At 47.7% G+C, this 20,549-nt stretch overlaps 1 protein-coding gene across 1 annotated transcript in view; it reads left to right on the top strand.

Annotated features, from left to right (window-relative positions):
• Positions 1-5,261: 5,261 nt before the first annotated feature.
• NEURL1 (neuralized E3 ubiquitin protein ligase 1) overlaps positions 5,262-20,549 on the top strand; it is a 253,387-nt gene continuing 238,099 nt past the window's right edge. Inside the window, exon 1 of the mRNA XM_038408134.2 lies at positions 5,262-5,624. Coding sequence (XP_038264062.1) covers positions 5,540-5,624 — 85 coding nt within the window. The 5' untranslated portion in view covers positions 5,262-5,539. The remainder of the gene's footprint in view (positions 5,625-20,549) is intronic.

Here is a 20,549-nt window from a genome sequence, read left to right as displayed (position 1 = left end):
TGTGTGTGTGTCTAGAGAAGCGCCTCTGTCTTGGGAGGTAATGGATGGACACATTGTATCTGATGTAGCTTGGTGATGACCCATAGAGCTTTGAAGAGCAGGACCAAAATATTGAATTGACAAGGAAAACAAACAGGGAACTAGTGAAAGAATCCGAGCTCATGGGTGACATGGTCGCATGCATTAGGCAGGCAGTTACATTCTACTTCAGCTGGAGATGGAGTCTCTGCAATACATCACTTTTAGCTTTCCATAGAGTGAGTTACAGTGATCCAGTCTGAAGGTGATAAATGTTATGTGTGTATACATATATAATTATCATGGCCAAGATGGAATCCACTCTGCAAGTGGCTCTAGACAAGAAAAGGCACCTACAGGAATGCAGCAGAGAAACTGCTTTCCACACTGAACCTGTTCCAATCCTCCTGGAGTGAACACGAACACACACACACGCACACGCACACACACACACACACTCTGGAACAGTACAATGAATATCAGACAGGGAAATATTTATTTACAGAGGGATGAATGGAGAAAAACAACACGGGGACAGTATGGGGATCAGTAGAACAGGGTTACATCTGCCACAAGGCCCCACAGGCCCAGGGGTACCACAATATGAAAGGGCAGACACTGAGCAATGGGTCTTCACTCAGAGTTCAGGAGGTCTGGGCAAAGATCCAGGCCAGCAGTTGGTCTTGGGTGCTCCTGATCATCTTTGTTGCCTGTCAACTTTCCCCAAGAAACCCCTCCAATGCCTTCTTTTGCCACTCTCTGCAAACCCACACAGAGTGACAATCTCTCCACTTAGCTACTTGCAGCCTCCCTCCTTATTCCCAACGCAAGGTCACAAGCCCTGGTACTGAGGGCCTCATACAGCTCTGTGTGACAGTGATACTGGGTCCAGCTCCGGTTTGTCCTTCTCGGGTGATTCCTCCCTGGCACAGTGTTCCTCCTGGCTCCTGACCTGGGGCATCCCTCATCGTCCACTCTGCCCCTCCCAGGCTTTAGGATGGTTCTTAGCTGCTTCAATATGTGAGGGCGGGATCCCAGTAGACCACTTCTCTGGAGCTACTGACACACCTACCCTGTAGCTCTTCCTCTCTCTACACCCCCGGAACAGCCAAGACTTCCTCTGCCTCAGGACAATGTTTTAAAGGGGTCATACTCTCTAAACCACAAGGGGGTTACATACATACATATGAATAAAGAACAGGAGTGCTTGTGGCACCTTAGAGACTAACAAATTTATTTGAGCATAAGCTTTCATGGGCGCACGAAAGCTTATGCTCAAATAAATTTGTTGGTGTCTAAGGTGCCACAAGTACTCCTGTTCGTTTTTGCGGATACAGACTAACACGGCTGCTACTCTGATACATATGAATGTGTATATATATTGATGGATAAACGGTGAGGACTGTAGAGCAAGTTTTGGTTTGCAGTTAAATACACTTTGGGCCAACTCCTTTGTGCTGTTTGGATTCTGGCCACAATGGGCCAGCTAAGAAGTTCTCCAGTGGCAAAGCTCTCAGGTGGCCTATACTCAGTGAGGGTGGTCCAGTGCCAACCACCCCACACACCCCAGTGAAGGGGGTATGCTGGAGGAAGGAGTGGGTGTGGAGGAGGTCTGCTCTGAGGGCTGGCTGGTCTACACTACTGCTTAAGTCAGTGTAACTTACGTTGCTCAGTGATATGAAAAAGCCACCCCTCTGAGTGACGTAAGTTACATGGACCTAAGTGCTGTCCACACCAGCACTATGTCAGTGGGTGATGCTCTCCTGCTGACATAGCTTCCACTCACGGAGGTGGAGTAATTATGCTGATGGGAGAGCGCTCTCCTATCAGTATAGTGTGTCTTCACCAGATGTGCTACAGCGGCAAATCTGCATCAGTGCAGCTGCACTGATGTAGCGCTGTAGTGTAGATTTGCTCTCAGAGTCCTCAAGTATCATATGATTCCTTGGGGCTCATATGACATTAGCATGAGTTAGAGCAGGGGCGGGCAAACTTTTTGGCCTGAGGGCCACATCGGGTTTCTGAAATTGTATGGAGGGCCGGTTAGGGGAGGCTGTGCCTCCCCAAACAGCCAGTCGTGGCCTGGCCCCCACCCCCCTGCTTCTCATTCCCTGATGACCCCCCTGGGACTCCTGCCCCATCCAACCCACCCTGTGCCTTATCCCCTGACAGCCCCCATGGGACCCCTGCCCCATCCACCCCTTCCTGTCCCCTGACTGCCCCCTGCCGCCCCTTCCAACCCTCCTCTCATTCCTGACTGCCCCCCCAGGACCCCAGCCCCATCCAACCACCTGTCCTCCCTGACTGCCCCCCACTGCCCCATCCTACCGCCCTCTCCTTCCTGACTCCCGCCCCGGGACTCATGCCACCCCCATTCAACCCCCCCTGTTCCCCACCCTCTGACTGCCCCAACCCCTATTTACCCCCCCGACCACCCTGGTCGGGCCCCAGCCATGCCAGCTCCCAGTCCCAGCCACGCCAGGCCCCAGCCCCAGCCCCAGCCCCGTTCTGTTGGCCAGCCAGCCAGCCGACCCTAACCCCATGGCCGGCCAACCCCAGCCCCTGCCTTGCTGGCCAGAGCAACTCCAGCCCCTCTCCCTTTAATCGGTTAACCATTTAAAGAATATAATTTTAATATTTTAAATGGTTATCTTTTTAAATGATAATTAAATCTCTGTTTCAAACACAGTCTGGTCTTGTGGATTGAACAAGGGATTAGAAGCCAGGAACTCATAGGTTTTATTTCTAGCTCTGTCATCAACTTGTTGGTGGCCTTGGCAAATCACTTGTTTCCCCATTTGTGAGGCTGGATTAACATTTGTATAGTGCATATTCATAGGCCTGCCCACCGTGCTCATCACTGTAGTATCACAGACACTGCTGATTTATCCTACAGCATTTCTGTGAAGTAGGGAAACATTATCCCCATTTTATAGATGGGGGCAAGTCACATAGTAATTCTGTGGCAAAATTAGTGTTGGAGCTCAAATCTCCAGTGCAGTGCCTTAATAAGAGCATCCTTCCTTTCCTAAAATCCTGTTTCAAGATATCAATTGCTATATAAAATGCTCAGCACTACTCTACAAACCAGTGCATTTAGATAGGCCACCTGAAACTTCAGCTGCTCTCCTCCTTGTAGTAGATTTGTTATTTATTGAAAAAGACTAAATGTGATGATGACTATTCAAAATAACAGAGAAAAATTATTCATATATCTGCACAGTGCAGCTCTGTTTCCATCATATTCTTCTATTTACTGTGTATTCTGCTTTGTTCTCTAAAGGTTTAAAGATGATGATAAATTGAATGGGACCCAACTGGAAAGTGTGAGCACTAGCCCTGAGAACATGCATGCTCACAGAGACACCTAATTACTGTACACCAGAGGCACAACTTTCACATATTCACCCCCATATATTTACAGAAGCACAAATATACATACACATATGTACAATTAGTTATTTTTATTGCTTATATAGTGCCACAGGTGTGTATGGCACTAAACATACACCCCACACATTCTCTGAATGTACAAACATGACAAACCACATACATAGGTGTGTGTACAATGTATATACTGTACACAAACCTTCTGGACTTGCTTCTTGTTATGGGCAACAGCACCCCCCTCCCTTTGAATTCATCTGTTGTAGTGTGTACACACACACACACACACACTCTGAACTCACCTAGTTGTATGAAGGTACATACACAACTCCTGTCCTTGTGCTTACACATTCATGCTCTCTGAACTCCCTTACACACACACTTGTCTGTTTTCTGAATTCCCTGCCCTTGTGTGTGTACACGCACACCTCACCTGCTCCTGTGCAGATACACACACAGATGCTCTGAACTCTCTGCCCTTGGGTGTACACCCCATCCCATCCCCCCTTCTCTCTCTGAACTTCCTGCCATTGGGTGTACGTACACACACACACACACACACACACACACACACTCCCCTGAATTCACCTGTCCCTGGGTGTGTACACACACACACTCCCCTGAATTCACCTGTCCCTGGGTGTGTAAACACACACACTCCCCTGAATTCACCTGTCCTTGGGTGTGTACACACACACACTCCCCTGAATTCACCTGTCCCTGGGTGTGTACACACACACACTCCCCTGAATTCACCTGTCCTTGGGTGTGTACACACACACTCCCCTGAATTCACCTGTCCCTGGGTGTGTACACACACACACTCCCCCTGAATTCACCTGTCCCTGGGTGTGTACACACACACACTCCCCTGAATTCACCTGTCCTTGGGTGTGTACACACACACTCCCCTGAATTCACCTGTCCCTGGGTGTGTAAACACACACACTCCCCTGAATTCACCTGTCCCTGGGTGTGTACACACACACACTCCCCTGAATTCACCTGTCCTTGGGTGTGTACACACACACTCCCCTGAATTCACCTGTCCCTGGGTGTGTACACACACACACTCCCCTGAATTCACCTGTCCCTGGGTGTGTACACACACACACTCCCCTGAATTCACCTGTCCTTGGGTGTGTACACACACACTCCCCTGAATTCACCTGTCCCTGGGTGTGTAAACACACACACTCCCCTGAATTCACCTGTCCCTGGGTGTGTACACACACACACTCCCCTGAATTCACCTGTCCTTGGGTGTGTACACACACACACTGCACTCCCTGCCCTTGGGTACACATACACACTCGATCTAAACTCACCTGTCCTTGGGTGTGTGTAAACACACAGGTACACTCCCCCACCTCACCTGTCTTTGGGCGCGCACACACACACACACACACACACACACACACACACACACTCTGAATTTACCCGTCCTCGGGTGTGCGCACAGCCCCCGGCTCCCACGGAGCAGCCCCCCCCCCCCGTTGGCAATGGGGCTCGCACCCAGCTGTGCAGCCCGCGCCGCTCCAGAGGGGGCACATCTGGGCGGCCCACGTGACCCGGGTCCCTTAGCGACTCGTATGAACAGACAGCTGTCACCATAACAACGGGCTGGGAGGGAGACCGCCAGGGGAGGGGAGCATGCAGGGGCTCGCCGGGGGCGGAGGAGGGGCAGGGGCTGGGGCTCCGGCGCAAGGCGGGGCGGGGGGAGCGGCAGGCGGGAGTGCGGCAGCCAGGTGCGCTCTGTGGGGCGAGGCGGGGGGGGGGGGATTAGAACCAGAGTCTCCTAAGGAAGATCAGAGCCCCCCCCCCCCCGCCCCATTGGAGCCCAGCTGGCAGCCGCTCCCTCCTCCGACACCCCCTCCCCGCCGCCCGGGAAGCAAGTAATCCCCACCGAGGGGGAGGAGGAGGAGACGACAAAAGGGGATTTCGGCGCTAAAGTGACAGCAAGGGAAAGGAGAAGCCGCAGCAGGGGCAGAGAAAAGCCGGGGCGGGGCAGAGCAGAGCGGCAGGTCCCCCCCCCCCAGGCCCCCAGCCGGCGGCACGGCCCCGGGAAGGGAGAGCCCCCCGCGCACCCACACGCCTTCCAGCGGGTGGCTTGCTCTCTTCTGCCTTTGATGCCATGGGTAACAGCTTCTCCAGCCTCCCTGCCCTGCCCAGAGGCAACCAGAGCAGAGTCCACAGGGTCCCCCACCAGCACCTCAAAGGTAGGGGTCCCCCATCCTGCGTGACTGCGCCTAGGGAGGGGGCTGCCTGTGGGGGGTTGGGGCTGGCTGTGGAGCAAGAGGTTGCGTTGATTGTTAGTGTCTGTGCTACTGGTCTTTAAGCCCCGTTCCCCTTTCTTTAGTGAGTCTCCCATTATGTCTCAGAGAGGCTCAGGAGGTGGGATCCCTCCCCGGCCGCCTTGCCTGTCTCAGTGTGCGCCTATTTGACAAACTCTCCCCCAGGGCTTTAGTCCAGGAAGCCCAAGTGGGGTGGGGAGGGATACTTGTAGCTGAGACCATCTGGGTGCCAATGAACTCCCCAGAAGGTTAGACACTCAAGGCAAGCAGCTTTCTCACCCCAACGACTAAAGGCATATCATTGATACTCCAACAGTTCAGGCCCAATATGCCGTTTATATCACCATGCCCCTCCACACCTTCCCTTCATTCAGACAGGGATGGCCTTGCCGATGTCTTTTAATTCTCTATAGAGGGAATAATGCATGAAGGGTGGCTTAAAGAAAGCGAGGGGCAGCATGTTTGAGACACATGCTGTCTTTGTGGTTACCCAAGAAATGTAATTGGGGGGGGGGGGATGGACCATCAGCCCATTTTGGAGAACCGAAGGATATCTGGGGCTTCTATTCCAGTTTGAGCCAGGATTATTGTTCTTCCTCCGCCCCCATCATCATGTTAAAATCTCATTTCTGAGCTACATTTGTGCACTCCCAGGGCCACATCCAGTGGGATGACTTGCATGAGTAAGGTGGTCAGGACTGGGGGTCAGTGGCATTAATTCTTTTCTATCTTTCCCCTCATGCTACCCCCTCAGAGCGCATAAGTCAGGGCAGAATCATGAATTGGCCCCTGAGTGTCCATATTTTCATATCCCAAGGCACTGAATGAAGTCAAGGGAGTATGTCAGAGACCCACCCGTACAGAATGGATGCTGGAAGAAGGATGCGATTTCCATAGCCATTCTCTTAATCATTAAAACTTGTTGCTGCTTCCCCTCAGGCAATGTGCTAAAGAATTTGCTTTCAGTCTGTAAAATAGGGACACTAGTGTTCACCCACTGTTCTACTGAACTTTGAGCTCCACAGTTGAAAGGTGCTATGGATTAATGATGATGATCATTATAGTTATTAAATAGGAGGATTTTCTGATACCTCTGTGAGAATTTAGATTCCTCCCCTCCCTCCCCCCCCAGTGGATAATTTGGAACAGTTGTTGCAGGAACTGAGGGCTATTGTCAAGGCTTTTTAAATGGGTTTGCTAGAAGATGTCCAAGAATGTTTACGGTCCTATCATGGACTGATGAGTCGATCAGAAATTCAGTGCAGACAATTGCTGTATTTAAAATTAGACTGGCAAGGAGGGGCCATTGAACCCTAAAGAATGACCAGTCATCCCCTACCAAGGCAAACATGAAGGCACCCACAATGCTGTAGTAGTAGATATGCAATTGTAAACTGCCAGGAAGGGTTTATCTTTAAGAGTAATGTGGTCAGCTGGAAATCTTTCTAGAGCAACCTTAAGCAGATAAGAATTTATAAACTGTAGCCAGAAGGGACACTTGCCTTCTAATCCGTTATCATTAGCTTATGTGAGATTTCCAAGATGCTATTTATAAATCACTTGATTTGTATCTTTCACAGCATGTTTTTATTTACTTATTTACTTATTTATTTATTTTCCGTTTTAATTGAGTTGCCATCCATGCCAATGCAACAAGCGAAATTGTTCACACTTTGTAATGTAACAGAGCAGTTAAAATCATTTTGATTTGAATAAAGAGTTAACAAAGCATTGCCATTGTTGTAAAAACCCAGCAACTGCCAGGGACAATATGTGCTTTTTTCTGTCTTTTCTGAAACAAAACGGCCTCAGGTCCTACATTTATATGCAGAATAAACAAGTCTGATCAGATTTGACAGGTTGCTGTAAAATGGTTTGGAGGCATAGCAGCAAAAAGTATGAATGTCACACTGTTTTGTTACATATCTGCTATTTAATGTTTTGGGAAATGTATTTTAATTGAAGGTACACTTCTCCCCCCCTCCCCCTCCACCCCCAACACTGGACTGAACATTTGAGTTTGTGAGGGACAGAAAGAGCTAGCTGCTTTGGAAACCACATAGAGCTTTCAGCCACAAAATCAGCAGTTTTATGAAGGTGACCTCCTCTTAACCTGGTGCCAGTGATCAATTTTGGCTCACTCTTGCCAAAGCAGAGACAACTATATGACTGTATTGAGCTGTGCTTAGTGGTTAAGAGATCTGAAGTTAGAGTTTTGAGGCCTTAAAGGTTCTGTTGTGCTTTGTAAAGATGGCATCTCCATATTCAGCGGATCTGCTCTCCGCATGTGCTCAGAGTCAGATCTCCTGACTTAAGTAGTCAAAACTGACTTTTGTCTCTCTTTACTCCCATTAGCCCTCCAAACCAAACACGGCTATGAGAGAATGAGCCCTATTCTATTACTCTTTATGGATCACCCACAGAATTGTTTGCTAAGTTTCTGGGCAGTTTCTGAGCAAATCTATTGAAGACCGACTGTGAGGTTCTACAGCTGTCATTGCAGGCTGCCCTGATGTCCCTGAGGCCTGATTTGGCCTGCAGAACCTTTGCTACTGGTGATGGTGCACTATAAGGAAAAAACTCAGCTTGAGTCTCAGACATCAGGTTTAATTTACAGTCCGGGGTAGCTAGAATAATCATCCCTTTACTTGTAAACTGAGTGCATTTGATGCGGTGTGTTTGTCAGACTGTGCCTGCAGCCCGGTCACCTTTCAGAGCAGAACCACACTTTAAAATCGCACCTGTCCTTCCCCGCCCCTGCCGTCGTGAGCTGATTGTTATTCTATGGGAACCACTCTGCAAGTGTCTCTGCTTTGGAATTATGGATGCCAGGACTGTGCATCACACCAGGAGTATATTTTATTATTATTGATTAACATTTATATCTCAGTATTGCCTAAAGACCTCAGCCAGACAGAGCCCCATTATATCAGGCACTGAATGAACATGCATGCGAAAACATGATGGTCCCCACCCCAAAGAGCTTACAATCTATAAACCATAAACTGAGACCAGACAGTTCATTTTAGTTACATTCTCAACTTGAATTTCAATTAAACTTCCTCCTCTTCCATGTAAACTAGTGCCCTCTTCTGCATTCATAATATCACTCCTAAAATAGTTGGCAGCAGTGAGTAGGCATATTTATAGAATCTTACAAAGTGGGAGATGTGGTCTAGTGGTTAAAGCAAACGGCCTGAAGTCAGGAAACCTGCATTCTGTTCCCATCTCTGCCACTGATTGGCTGAGTGACATTGAGCAAGTCACTTCATCTCTCTGTGGTATGTTTGGTCTGCTTCCTCCATCTGTAAAATAGGGATAATAATGCCTGCCTCATGGGGATGTTATGTGGCTTAATTCATTTATGTTTATCAAAGCATTTGAGAGCATCAGGTGGAAGATGCTTTAGAAGCTCAAGGAATTATATTAGATCAGCCATAGATCCTAAAACGGGCTCTTACCTCTATGCTTGAGTAACTTTTCTTTTTCCCTTCCCTTTCCTGTGGATAATGATATGAACCTGTAACGTGCTGAGCACTTCCTTTTGAGTCAGTGGAAGATGAGGGCATCCAGAACCTGACCAGATCACCTTGCCTTGGATGTTGAGATCCCAAAACCACAGACAGTGATAGGAGGATCATTTTCCTTTGGGCTTGGGGTGGTGGAAAGCTAGAAGTGGGCTCAACTACAGCATCCCAGCATGCTTTCCACTTGTAACCCAGGAGTGGTCCATACTCTGAGGACTTCCAAGGTGAGATAATATTGTCAGTGTGCTTCCCTAATGGAGGGCTCATCTGGTGACAGTTTGTACTTGACACGGCCAGAAGAACAAGAAGAAGCTATTACTGTCCATGAGAGTCATTCTTTGCTAGTCTCTCGTATGGTTCCTGTTAACTAACAAACCAGGTGTTCATGGCTGTTTGAAAGAAAACTGAGAGGAGAAACTCAAGCCGTATCTACTCTCATAGTATCTGCAGATGGAGCAGACCTCTTAGACAGCCGATCCATTCTTGTGCCTAATGTATGTTTATTAGTATTAGGGCCAGATTAACTTGAAATGTGCTAAAAGATGGGCCTCCACTACTTCTTGGAGGCATTTATTCCACAGTCTAATACATCTCATTGGCTGCAACTTTTGCCTGATATTCATATTCAGTTTTCTCTTAATTTCATGCCCTTATTTCTAGTCATCACGTCACCCCGCCCCCATTGCTTTCCCTCCTCGCTGTTTGCACTTTTCAAATATCTGTAGACAGTTATCACGTCCCCTAATTAGTTGCTTAGCCAAGCTAGACATTGAACTCTTCCTCCTCTCATTTGCAGGCTGTGCATCTTGTTGGTTAGAGCTACTGTTTAGTGCCTAGATACAAGATGGCATTAAATCCTTTGTGTCGGACAGCCTTGGCAAGCAGTTAGGGCAAAGGACTATGACTCAAGGGTCCTGGGTTTTATTTCCTCCTCTGCCATAGGCTCCTTGAGTGACCATGGGCAAGTCACTTTCTCACACTATGCCTCAGTGTTCCCATCTGTAAAATGAGGCTTCTAGTGCTAAGCCACCTTTGTGGAGAGCTTTGAGATCTACAGTTCAATAGACTCTATAAATACTAAGTAACATTCCTGTACCTCATCATAAATCTGTTCCTCCAGTCATTGAGTCAGTTTTGCTGCTCTTCTCTGAACTCCTGACATGAGGATGGTTAGTGAGGGCTGGCACAATTTTTTGTTATAGGTAACTGAACCTCCAGTAAGAATGCATCAGCTATCTTATTGGGACATACCAATCATCCTGGTCATTCAGTATCCTGTTTCCAGCAGTGTCTAATTCCAGATGATTATTATTTATATTGCAGCAGCGTCCGAAGGCACCAATCAGTAATGGAGCCCCATTGTGCTAGGTGCTGTACATACATAAAGTGTTAAAGATGTTCCCTGCCCCAAAGAGCTTAAGGTTGATATTTAGGCTATGTCTACACTACAGCTTATTTTGGCAGAATTTATGTCATTCAGGGGGGTGAATAAACCACCCCCTGAGTGACATAAGTTACACCGACATAAGCACCAGTGTGGACAGCGCTATGTTGGCTGGAGAGCTTCTCCTGTCAATATAGGTATACTCCTAGGGCAATTCTGCACCATTGCGCATGTGCAGAAGTTATGTCCCTGCAGATTTCTTTGCTTCCCCACAGAAAAATGGCTTTCTGATGGGGAAGCAAAAGGAAGTCACAAGAGTGGTCATGCATCCCTCCCCAGCAGTATGTTTTTGGGTGCCTAGGGCAGCTGGCAGAGAGGTAAATCACTATGGGGCAGGGGGCAGGACTGGGAAAGACCCAGCTGGTGGCTCCTACCCTATGTCAGGCTCAGCTGCTAGTCCTGACTGGGTTGGGGAGGACAGGACTTCCTCTTTCCCTACATGGCATCTGGGGCAGGGTCAGACCCACCCTCAGAATTCTCCCCTGGCTGCAGGAAGCTCTGTAAACTCCCTCCCCCACATTTTCTGCATCTATTGCACCTCAGCTGCAGGGGGAGGGATCCCTGTAAAGGGAGCTTCTCCCCCATCCACCCAACCTACATGCATCCAGACCTCCTCATACCTAGACCCTCCCACCGAGCCTCACCTCTCTGCACTCAGAACCCCCCCAATGAGCCCCTCTCCCTCTGCACCTAGACCAGCCCGATGAGCCACCTGCACCCAGATCCCCACCTCACCGAGCCCCATCCAGCTGAACTTGGATCCCCACCCCACTGAGCCCCACTCCCCCAGCATCTGGACCCCCCACTCAGCCTCCCACACTCAGCCGCCCTGCTGAGCACTATTCTCCCTGCCCCCCAGGCCTCCCCCACAGGGCCCCAACCACCTTCATCTGGACCCCCTGCAGAGTCCCATTACATTGCACCCAGAACCCCTCAATAAGCAACCCCCTGTGCATCCAGATCCCCCTCGCACCCGGATCCCCCACTGAGCTGCCTGCACCCAGATTGCCTCACAGAGAACCCTCTCAACCCACACCTGGATCCCCCCACATGAACACCTTCCACACTTGGATCCTCCCTTGCTGAGCCTGCCAACCAATTCCTGGTGCACCTGGCACAGAGGGGCAGGGCCCTGGGGCATTTCTGGGGCCGGCCCGGTCTTTGCGTTATGTCAGAGCTGGGTGCAACCAAACTGCTGAGTCCAGGTCCTGGGGGAGGGGGGAAGCTGAACAGTGATCTCCCACCTCTGTGCAGCCAGTGGCCTGTGCTCCCCAATGCCGTGCTGGAGCCTCCATATTTATTTGACAAATAAAATGTGCAGAATTTTAAAACATTGTGCGCAGAATTTTTAATTTTTTGGCACAGAATGCCCTCAGGAGTAATAGGTACTGCCGCTTGCGGAGGTGGTTTTATTATGCTGATGGGAGAGCTGTCTCCCGTTGTCTTCTGCAGCACTGTAGGCGTAGACAAAACCTAAGATTCTCTTTCAAGTAGTCCTTGCTCACGTGAGGAGATCCAATTGTTTTAGTGGGACTACTCAGGGTTTGCAAAATTATATTGCTTTACCTCTACAGAGCACTGTATGAAACATTATTTCACCCTCATGGCACCCTTGTAATGCAGGTGTTGTTCTTACTCACATTTTACACAAGGGGATATTGAAACAGAGAAGTGCAGTGACTTGCCAAAGGTCACACAGGGATTATAACTCAGGAATTCCAAACCCTGGCTTCTAGCCACTGGAGAATGCTGCCTTTTAAAACCCTCAGAACACACCTAATTATGCAACACTGTACTAAGGAGGTAGTAGATTTACTTCTTCTCCTGAAGTGTGAAGCTGGTTAGCACTGGTTATTTTATCCTAGCTTACATAACTAGAGGCTATTCCAAGCCAGACCAATATATGTCCATTGATGTGTATCTATGGCATAGAAACTTTCCTATTCCTCGCAGATATTTTTAATGATCTCAGAAGAAGAGAAGAATAAATATAGTAATCTGGTGGATGTAGGTATCTCGGTAATTGTAGGCTATTGACAAAAACGAATATCCTGCTGTCAGCTCCATTTCCTGGGATCACTAGCTAAAACTAAATGGAAAACAAAGGACATTCGTGGCTGGTGGAAATTAGATCTAGGGCTGTAGGAAGTGATCAGATACACAGAGCATGCTGTGTGGAGAGGCTCTGACTGGTGCCACTTTTAGAGCTCCGAGGAATGTTTAGGAAAGGTGCATCCTGCCGTATCTCTGTTAGGAGGGTGTGATGTGGGAAAGGAAGAGAGGTTTTTGTGACTCCTTCTCCACCTCTTAGCACACCTGGGACAGCACAGAGCAGGCTTTAGGGGCTTGCTCTTGCAAGGCACTGAGTGCCCTCCACTCCCATTGCTGTCAGGATCAGACTCTCTTCTGGATAATGCTTCTTCGAGCTACATGGAGTCAACAAATTGGAACCAGCACCAGAATGGAGGTGAATGTGTTGGCCTTTCCATTCAGTAGCTGGCCTCCTTCACCTGCAGCTTTGATGGTTCACTTGTCCCTCTATTTCTGCCCTTGGACCTTGGTTTTTCTCTGTCCAGTCATTGGGTCCTGGGTATTTTTTTAAAATGTTATTAGGTTTGTCTGACCTTCCCCCAGGCACTGGATTTTTCCCAAGCTCCTGAGTTCTAACTTCCAGCCCCTAAACTGCCTATAATTATCCAGCTCTCTAATTACAGCGCTTTATTGACATTCCCTTTTTTAAGCCTGGGAGCCTGACAATGAAACTGGTATAGGTTCAGCTTGTCAAAGTTTTTTCAGAAAGTCATGTGCGGCCTTAACATCAGGTGATGCTGTTACCGCACAGGAGCAAGAATGGCTACTTTTGAAAGTCACTTTGATCGGAGACAGTAAAAGGCTCGATTGTCCCAAACGCACATATGGCATGAGGCCAGAAAACCATGAGATTAACGAAGACGTCACATGGTCCAACAGTAGAGATAATTAGTAAATCATTCAGATTTGGGGAGCCTGGATTAGAACTCTGGCCCTTCAGTTTCCCAAACACAGGCTGCTATTGCGTGAAAACTCATTTAGTTGGAATCATTAGCCACCCTGTATGTCCCATTGCTAGAGGGTGATAACACACGCACACAGACACACTCTCACTTTCTACATTATTACAGGCAGTCCTATTGGCTGGGAAGGGGGACGAAGGAGTTGGGGTGGCCTCCCAACATGTGTTGCTGATAATTGAGGAAGGGAGGCCTCAGTCCCATTCTGGCAGATGTGTCTGAATGGACAGTTGGACCCTCTCGTAATGGTAGCACCTTGGACTAGCCCTCCTGTGGCTGCATAGTAGCAGAGGGTCCAGCAGGAATTGATGCTGCTTTAAGTAGAATTAACTCCAGATGAAGTTCAATATGGAAGTCCAAGGGCCCAGTGGAGGAAAATGCAGCACAGAGAGAGAGAGAGAGAGACAGACTGCTGCTGACGCTGCCCCCAACCCCAAATTCTCACAGAGCCCCAACCCCACAGAGCGCATCAGAGGGGATTGAATGGGGTCACAGGAGTACTCGTAAAGGACAACTGGCCTTTGTTACCGGGCTCCAATCACCTCCCTGGGTCAGTTATTAACACAGATAATTTAGCCTCTAATTAGTTTGTTAAACTTTTCCAAAATCACATGGCTTAGCTCTATTAGGTAGGTGTATAACGTTATGTTCAATCCTCTCCGCTTGACAGCTGGCTTCCTTCCGTTAAAGAAAATATTTCTTTCCTTTGCAATGTTCTTGCATGGATCTCAGTGTTCTTGGCATTTTTGAATGACTTTGTCTAGCAGCTTACAGTCCCTTCATTCTCTCACTGGAATGTATTGAACCGGGGAGAGGGAGATAGTGAGAGGGTGGCATTCTTCTCTTCCTCTCCCTAGATCTACCAGAACTGAGTCTCCTTTACTCACAGAAGGACGTAAATGCTCATTCTAGGCCCAGAGTCATTGGCTCAGAGACCACAGGGGGAGGCAATGCTCCTTCCCTAATCCTGGAAGCTGCTAGAGCCAGTTTGGACTTTGGGGCAGGTTATGGCAGCTCTAAGACCATGCAAACCCTATCTAAGCCAGTGGCAAGAGAAAACCCAGATACCACAGTGACAGGAGTGGTGATAGAACCTACCCTGATGACATCCACTCTGTCAGTTACCTCTTTAGAATGTCTCAACCCAGGTATATACAAGAAGGTGAGTTATCATGTTGTCATAAATATAAAAGGAAGGGTAACCACCTTTCTGTATACAGAACTATAAAATCCCTCCTGGCCACAGGCAAAACCCGTTCTCCTATAAAGGGTTAAGAAGCTAAGATAACCTCGCTGGCACCTGACCAAAATGACCAATGAGGAGACAAGATACTTTCAAAGCTGGGGGGGGAACAAAGGGTCGGTCTGTCTGTCTGTGTGATGCTTTTGCCGGGAACAGGTCAGGAATGCTCTTCAGAACTTCTGATAAATTAGTAAGTAATCTAGCTAGAAATGCGTTAGATTTCCTTTTATTTAAATGGCTGGCAAAATGAGTTGTGCTGAATGGAATGTATATTCCCATTTTTGTGTCTTTTTGTAACTTAAGGTTTTGCCTAGAGGGATTCTCTATGTTTTGAATCTGATTACCCTGTAAGGTATTTACCATCCTGATTTTACAGAGGTGATTCTTTTACTTTTTCTTTAATTAAAATTCTTCTTTTAAGATCCTGATTGCTTTTTCATTGTTCTTAAGATCCAAGGGTTTGGGTCTGTGTTCACCTATGCAAATTGGTGAGGATTTTTATCAAGCCTTCCCCAGGAAAGGGGGTGTAGGGCTTGGGGGGAAGACATCTCCAAGTGGACTCTTTCCCTGTTCTTTGTTTAACACACTTGGTGGTGGCAGCACAGGATTCAAGGACAAGGCAAAGTTTGTACCTTGAGGAAGTTTTTAACCTAAGCTGGTAAGAATAAGCTTAGAGGGTCTTTCATGCAGGTCCCCACATCTATTCCCTAGAGTTCAGAGTGGGGAAGGAACCTTGACATATGTCAACACTTGAGGTCACATCTAGAGTGTCCTAATCTGTAAAAACCACCAAGTTTACTTGGGGAGCAATCTAGATTGTGATGAACTTCATAATGCGAACGTCCACCATGTTCTCTGCTTGTTGGAATCAGAACTACTTCACCATGGCTCCTGGGCCCCATAGTTTTAACAGCTAGAGGGGAGTGACTTTTAGCTTAAGTGTGCTTTTGGAGAGGGGGATGTGAGTTCTGTCCTCACTGTGTGACCTGGGTGACCACAGTGGGCAACCATGAAATATCTAGATGGCCACAGGTTTGTCACAATAGTTTGCTCCTAGATTACTGCTCATCTTGGGAAGCTTATGATGATAGCTCCACATCTGGTGAGGGTTCACATTCAGAAGCCTGGAAGCTTTTAAATATGGCAGCTGGTGCTCTTACCTGTCACTGTAATGAGCACAAACCTGCACAGTGCTGCCAGGTTGTTTTTAATAGTGCATACTGTTTCACTTAGAATGCATCACTTCATAGAATCATAGAACCATGGAATATCAGGGTTGAAAGGCACCTCAGGAGGTCATCTAGTCCAACCCCCTACTCAAAGCAGGACCAATCCCCAACTAAATCATCCCAGCCAGGGCTTTGTCAAGCCTGACCTTAAAGACTTCTAAGGAAGGAGATTCCACCACCTCCCTAGGTAATGCATTCAAGTGAAAAAGTTTTTCCTAATATCCAACCTAAACCTGCCCCACTGCAACTTGAGACCATTACTCCTCGTTCTGTCATCTGCTACCACTGAGAACAGTCTAGATCCATCCTCTTTGGAATCCCCGTTCAAGTAGTTGAAAGCAGCTATCAAATCCCCCCCTCATTCTTCTCTTCCTCAGACTAAACAATCCCAGTTCCCTCAGCCTCTCTCCATAAGTCATGTGTTCCAGTCCCCTAATCATTTTTGTTGCCCTCCACTGGATATTTTCCAATTTTTCCACATCCTTCTTGTAGTGTGGGGCCCAAAACTGGACACATTACTCCAGATGAGGCCTCACCAATGTCGAATAGAGGGGAATGATCAAATCCCTCGATCTGCTGGCGATGCCCCTACTTATACATCCCAAAATGCCTTTGGCCTTCTTGGCAACAAGGGCACACTGTTGACTCATATCCAGCTTCTCATCCACTGTAACCCCTAGGTCCTTTTCTGCAGAACTGCTGCCTAGCCATTCGGTCCCTAGTCTGTAGCGGTGCATGGGATTCTTCCATCCTAAGTGCAGGACTCTCCTCCACTTGTCCTTGTTGAACCTCATCAGATTTCTTTTGGACTAATCCTCTAATTTGTCTAGGGCCCTCTGTATCCTATCCCTACCCTCCAGCATATCTACCTCTCCTCCCAGTTTAGTGTCATCTGCAAACTTGCTGAGGGTGCAATCCACACCATCCTCCAGATCATTAATGAAGATATTGAACAAAACTGCCCTGAGGACTGACCCTTGGGGCACTCTGCTTGATACTGGCTGCCAACTAGACATGGAGCCATTGATCACTACCTGTTGAGCCTGATAATCTAGCCAGCTTGCTATCCACTTTATAGTCCATTCATCCAGCCCATACTTCTTTAACTTGCTGGCAAGAATACTGTGGGAGACCATGTCAAAAGCTTTGCTAAAGTCAAGGAACAACACGTCCACTGCTTTCCCCTCATCCACAGAGCCAGTTATCTCATCATAGAAGGCAATTAGATTAGTCAGGCATGACTTGCCCTTGGTGAATCCATGCTGACTGTTCCTGATCACTTTTCTCTCCTCTAAGTGCTTCAGAATTGATTCCCTGAGGACCTGCTCCATGATTTTTCCAGGGACTGAGGTGAGACTGACTGGCCTGTAGTTCCCTGGATCCTCCTTCTTCCCTTTTTTAAAGATGGGCACTACATTAGCCTTTTTCCAGTCATCCGGGACCTCCCACGATCGCCATAAGTTTTCAAAGATAATGCCCAATGGCTCTGCAATCAGATCCGCCAACTCCTTTAGCACTCTTGGATGTAGTGCATCCGGCCGCATGGACTTGTGCTCGTCCAGCTTTTCTAAATAGTCCCAAACCTCTTCTTTCTTCACAGAGGGCTGGTCACCTCCTCCCCATGCTGTGCTGCCCAGTGCAGTAGTCTGGGAGCTGACCGTGTTCGTGAAGACAGAGGCAAAAAAAGCACTGAGTACATTAGCTTTTTCCACATCCTCTGTCACTAGGTTGCCTCCCTCCTTCAGAAAGGGGCCCACACTTTCCTTGACTTTCTTCTTGTTGCTAACATACTTGAAGAAACCCTTCTTGTTACTCTTAACATCTCTTGCTAGCTGCAACTCCAGGTGTGATTTGGCCTTCCTGGTTCACTCCTGCATGCCGAGCAATATTTTTATACTCTTCCCTGGTCATTTGTCCAACCTTCCACTTCTTGTAAGTTCTTTTTCATGTTTAAGATCAGCAAGGATTTCACTGTTAAGCCAAGCTGGTCGCCTGCCATGTTTACTATTCTTTCAACACATCGGGATGGTTTGTCCCTGTAACATCAATAAGGATTCTCTAAAATACAGCCAACTCTCCTGGACTTCTTTCCCCATCATGTTATTCTCCCTGGGGATCCTGCCCATCAGTTCCCTGAGGTTGTCAAAGTCTGCTTTTCTGAAGTCCAGGGTCCATATTCTGCTGCTCTCCTTTCTTCCCAGTGTCAGGATTCATAGTGCTTGCCAAGATCCCTATAATTTCAAGACAGGCTAAACTGGAGCAAACTGGGTACCCACATATGCTTACAGGTATCCCTGAAATACCAAATCTATTTCTGAGCTAGCTGGAAGAGAGAAGGGCCCAGAATACTTGTTCCTTGATAGTGTGTGATGGGGTGTGCTCCACACACTCTCTGAAGGGGTTAATGTTGGTCAGATGGGCCAATTAACCTATTAGATTGCAAGATGGGGGATAATTAGTCTAAGAGGAGAGCCTTAATTAAGGGAAGCTCAGCTGTGAAGGAAGAGGCAGGGTTTCCTATAGAATGAAGGAGCTAGTAGCAGAAAGGGGGCTCCTGGTACGCTCCCTGGAATAAAGGAAAGAAAGGGATTTGAACCCAAGAGGGAGGGTTTGTCTAGCAGACCCAGGAGACAGGGGTTTAGCTAGAAGGGTGGTAAATGTGAGCCTGGGATGGGCAAGGTAGGAAGGATTATGCTAGTACAGAATTGGCTACTGGAGATAAGGCCCTTGGACTGGAACCCAGAGTAGAGGCAGGCCTGGGTTCCCCTACTAATCACTGAGTGAGTGACACAATCTTGAAGACTGTCAGAGTCCATTTGCTCTCCCCACTGAGGGAGTGGCCTTGCCAGGGCAGTGGAGTTAAGGACTGTCTGGAATGTGTAGAAGACTGTGATAGCAGCCTGGAAGGGAGAACTCTTGTGACTTGGCTGGAGGGCTAAACCATGAAGATGAGGCCTGGCAGCTCCTGAGGAGCAAGAGAGAGGCTGCAGAGTGAGACAATGGACTGAGGAACTGCAAGAAGAGGGCGTTGGGCCTAAAGAGCTCATTCTCAGAGCAGCCAGAAGGAGGTACCGCCTCGTGGTGAGTGGAGGTCCCCATGACATAGTGCTTTTCCAAACATGGTGGTTCTAAGATTAATTTTATCCCAACATTGTCTAGGTATTCAGCTTTGTGCTGTAAACTGAAGAAACCCATAGCACATAATGGGATTTTCTTTGAAAGGTAGAAATTCTAAAGAACTTAGGCCCAGATCCTCAAAGGTGTTTAGGTACCTAATGATGTTTTCAACAAGAGGTAGGTGCCTAAATCTCTGCAGCAGTCCAACCATGTTTTGGACCGCTCACAGCCCAGCGTGTTTTCTAGATCTAGTCTTACTATGTTGAATTAAATCCCACCGCTGCAAGGTATAATAGTTATTATAAAGCTTCATCTACTGGCCATGCCCAAGTGTTTCTAACCAATAGAAACACAGCAACCCACGCACTCTAGTTTAGCCCAGGTGTATACTCACCAGCAACCACGCACCACACAACAGAACCACTAACCCAGGAACCTATCCTTGCAACAAAGCCCGTTGCCAACTCTGTCCACATATCTATTCAGGGGATACCATCATAGGGCCTAATCACATCAGCCACACTATCAGAGGCTCGTTCACCTGCGCATCTACCAATGTGATATATGCCATCATGTGCCAGCAATTCCCCTCTACCATGTACATTGGTCAAACTGGACAGTCTCTACGTAAAAGAATGAATGGACACAAATCAGACGTCAAGAATTATAACATTAAAAGACCAGTTGGAGAACACTTCAATCTCTCCGGTCACTCGATTACAGACCTGAGAGTGGCAATTCTTCAACAAAAAAGCTTCAGAAACAGACTCCAACGAGAGACTGCTGAATTGGAATTAATTTGCAAACTGGATACAATTAACTTAGGCTTGAATAGAGACTGGGAATGGATGAGTCATTACACAAAGTAAAACTATTTCCCCATGGTATTTCTCCCCCCACCCCACCCCCCACTGTTCCTCAGACGTTCTTGTTAACTGCTGGAAATGGCCCACCTTGATTATCACCATAAAAGGTTTTCCTCTTCCCCCCGCTGGTAATAGCTCATCTTAAGTGATCACTCGCCTTACAGTGTGTATGATAAACCCATTGTTTCATGTTCTCTGTGTGTGTATATAAATCTCCCCACTGTATTTTCCACCAAATGCATCTGATGAAGTGAGCTGTAGCTCACGAAAGCTTATGCTCAAATAAATTTGTTAGTCTCCAAGGTGCCACAAGTCCTCCTTTTCTTTTTGTGAATACAGACTAACACGGCTGCTACTCTGAAACCGGTATATAT

The sequence above is a fragment of the Dermochelys coriacea genome, chromosome 7 (assembly GCF_009764565.3).
Source record: "Dermochelys coriacea isolate rDerCor1 chromosome 7, rDerCor1.pri.v4, whole genome shotgun sequence".
Lineage (NCBI taxonomy): Eukaryota > Metazoa > Chordata > Testudines > Dermochelyidae > Dermochelys > Dermochelys coriacea.
The sequence above is the reverse complement of the archived record's forward strand: the minus strand, read 5'-3'. Positions and strand labels throughout refer to the sequence as shown.